Source organism: Sardina pilchardus, chromosome 9 (assembly GCF_963854185.1).
Source record: "Sardina pilchardus chromosome 9, fSarPil1.1, whole genome shotgun sequence".
Classification (NCBI taxonomy): domain Eukaryota; kingdom Metazoa; phylum Chordata; class Actinopteri; order Clupeiformes; family Clupeidae; genus Sardina; species Sardina pilchardus.
This window is the reverse complement of record NC_085002.1, coordinates 21,682,494-21,684,993: the sequence shown is the minus strand read 5'-3', so window position 1 is coordinate 21,684,993 and position 2,500 is coordinate 21,682,494. Positions and strand designations below refer to the sequence as shown.

The 2,500-nt window shown below is 47.4% G+C and overlaps 1 protein-coding gene across 4 annotated transcripts in view; it reads right to left on the bottom strand.

The window, feature by feature from the left end:
* The window catches only part of nfasca (neurofascin homolog (chicken) a), a 66,815-nt gene that overhangs the window by 35,610 nt on the left and 28,705 nt on the right, over nucleotides 1-2,500 (bottom strand). For all 4 annotated transcript variants that reach the window (XM_062546324.1, XM_062546325.1, XM_062546326.1 and 1 more), the window contains exon 5: nucleotides 969-1,074. In XM_062546324.1, coding sequence (XP_062402308.1) covers nucleotides 969-1,074 — 106 coding nt within the window. The remainder of the gene's footprint in view (nucleotides 1-968; nucleotides 1,075-2,500) is intronic.

The window sequence follows — 2,500 nt, the reverse complement described above, 5'->3', positions numbered from 1 at the left end:
TTTGGAAGGCCATGAATGAAGTGTTCCATGGGCATGAATAGTCATGTAGGCACATTATTCCAGCACAGTGCCCTTCCTGGGAGAGCCACCATGGTGGTGCCGTTTTGTAAACAACCCTCCAATATGGCCCGCCAAGCAGACACAAACGCGGGCCCGCCGTGAATGGAACCACTGTCCCCAGCTGGTCCAGGATTCATATTATGGCTTACGTAAGCCGAGGGGGGGGGAGAGCACGAGAAAGAGTTAGTGAGAAATGGAGAGAGAGAGAGACAGAGAGAGAGAGAGAGATAAAGAGAGAGAGGTGTCTGGTTGCCTGTGCCTGTGCTATCTGATGGCATGAGAGAGGGGGTTTGGGTTAGCAGGGGGAGCTAATGCCTGTTCCCCCAGTGGAGATGCACTGGGCCCAGGCAGCTTCACATTCTCACTAATGGCTGTCATCCTCAATTAAGACGAGGTGGAGAGGGGGAGGTGGTGGAGTGGAGGAGGAGAAGAAAGAGAAAGACAGGATGACAAAGACCAGAGCTGAGTGATGGAGGGACAGAGAGATCAAGACAAACAAAGGGAGCTGGAGAGATGCTGCAGTGTGGGGGCGGAAGAGAGAGAGGGATGAAGAGACACAGAAAGAAAGAGAGGGAGAGAGAGAGAGATAAAAAGAGAGAGATGACGCCAGGAAAGCAGGTAATGACAGAGAGGAGAAGGGTGAGAGAGAAAGAGACACCAAGAGAGACAGAATGAGACAGAGAGAGAGAGACAGTGACAGAGACAGAAAAAGAGAGACAGAAAGAGAATGGTGAAAGGCAGACACCCCCCCAGAGGACTCGGTCAGTTCAGTGGGAGCAGAGTGAGAAAGAGACAAAAAGAGGAGGAGAAAGCGAGAGAGGAAGGGAGGGAGGGAGGGAGAGAGAGGGAGAGAGAGGGAAAGAGAGGGAGATGTTGAAAGAAGGGATGGTCTGTTGGTCAGCACTCACGTTGGTGTCGGGGTCCCCTTGGCCTCACATTCAATGATGATGTTATCTCGAGGGTCTACAATGTAGTCCTTTGGAGACTCTTTCACAATGGTGGGAGGCTGCTTCACTGTGTAGAGAAAGAGAGAAGGGGAGAGATAGAGCAAAGACCGAGAGAGAGAGCGAGTGACATGGAGAGAAAGAGAGGGAGAGTGTGATAGAGAGAAAATATAGAGAAAAGGGCACTTAGTAAGGACTCCATTTGTCCTTCAGGATCTCAGCCACACAGACGCGTATGATGGCCCAACCTAATGATGGATTCCATAATAACTGAGTGGTATTTGTGTAATGACACCCATCATCTGCATGATGTATGGCCATCAATGTTATCAGCCCTCACACTGGGTCACAAATGCCCTTTCTCTCTCCTTGTCTCACATTTCCCTGCCCTTCACTGGGTTATGGGAGCAACATGGCGGACTTGATCTCTGAAATACACGGCCTGGCCAAAAACAAAAGGTCATCACCTGAATTTAAGTAGGCAAATAGGTAAGAGCCTCCCTGTGGGGGCAGTGCTATGATCTATGTTTTATGAATTATGTTTTATTTATTTAGGAAAGGGACAATGTACATTAATCAACATGGCCTTATAGAACATGTAAATGCACCAGATTTAGTCACAGACTAATTTCCATCTGCAGTCCCTGGGGTTGCTGCAGTTGGTCAGGTCTAGGTTCAGCAACGTTACAGTATGTGCCCAAAGAATGAGTTCAGCTGACTACCTGAGTATACTGAATGACCAGGTTATTCAAAAATGGATTCTTTCTTCCCTGATGACACAGGCATACACCAAGATGACAAAGCCAGGATTCATCATCAGGCTCAAATTGTGAAAGTGAGGTCCAGGGAGCATGAGACATCATTTTCACTACAGAGCCCAGACCATAAACCCCATTGAGAATCTTTGAGATGTGCTGGAGAAGTGGTCCGAATCTCCCATCCCCAATATAAGATCTTGGCGAAACATTAATGCAACGCTGGACAGAAATAAATGCTGTGACATTGCAGAGGCTTATGGAAACAACGCCACAGCGAATGTGTGTCGTAATCAAAGCTAAAGGCGGTCCGACACAATATTAGAGTGTGTGACCTTTTCTTTTGGCCAGGCAGTATATGTAAAAAATAGAATCTTGCTGCAGTAGAATGATGAAACAACTAGAATGCAGATGAAAATAAATTGGCTGGAAGAGTTTGATTGTCCCAGCAAATGAGAGGGCTTGCTAAGAGTCTCTAGACCATAGTGGTTCCTTTTCCTTCATCACTGGACTGTACTGGGCAGTATTGAGTTGGATATACTGGGAGAGATTGTCGACTGAGCTTTACCATGTTGTTCAGCTTCTGTCTTACTGCGAGCTGAATCCCCTCATTAAAAGAGGCTGTCTCTCTGAAGTTCCAGAGAGACTGTCTATTGTCTACTCTGATCTGTCTTCACAGGATGTGCTAGAGAGTGTGGCTGTCTTCACGGTGACATTTTCTGATGGGAACAGTGCAGTAGT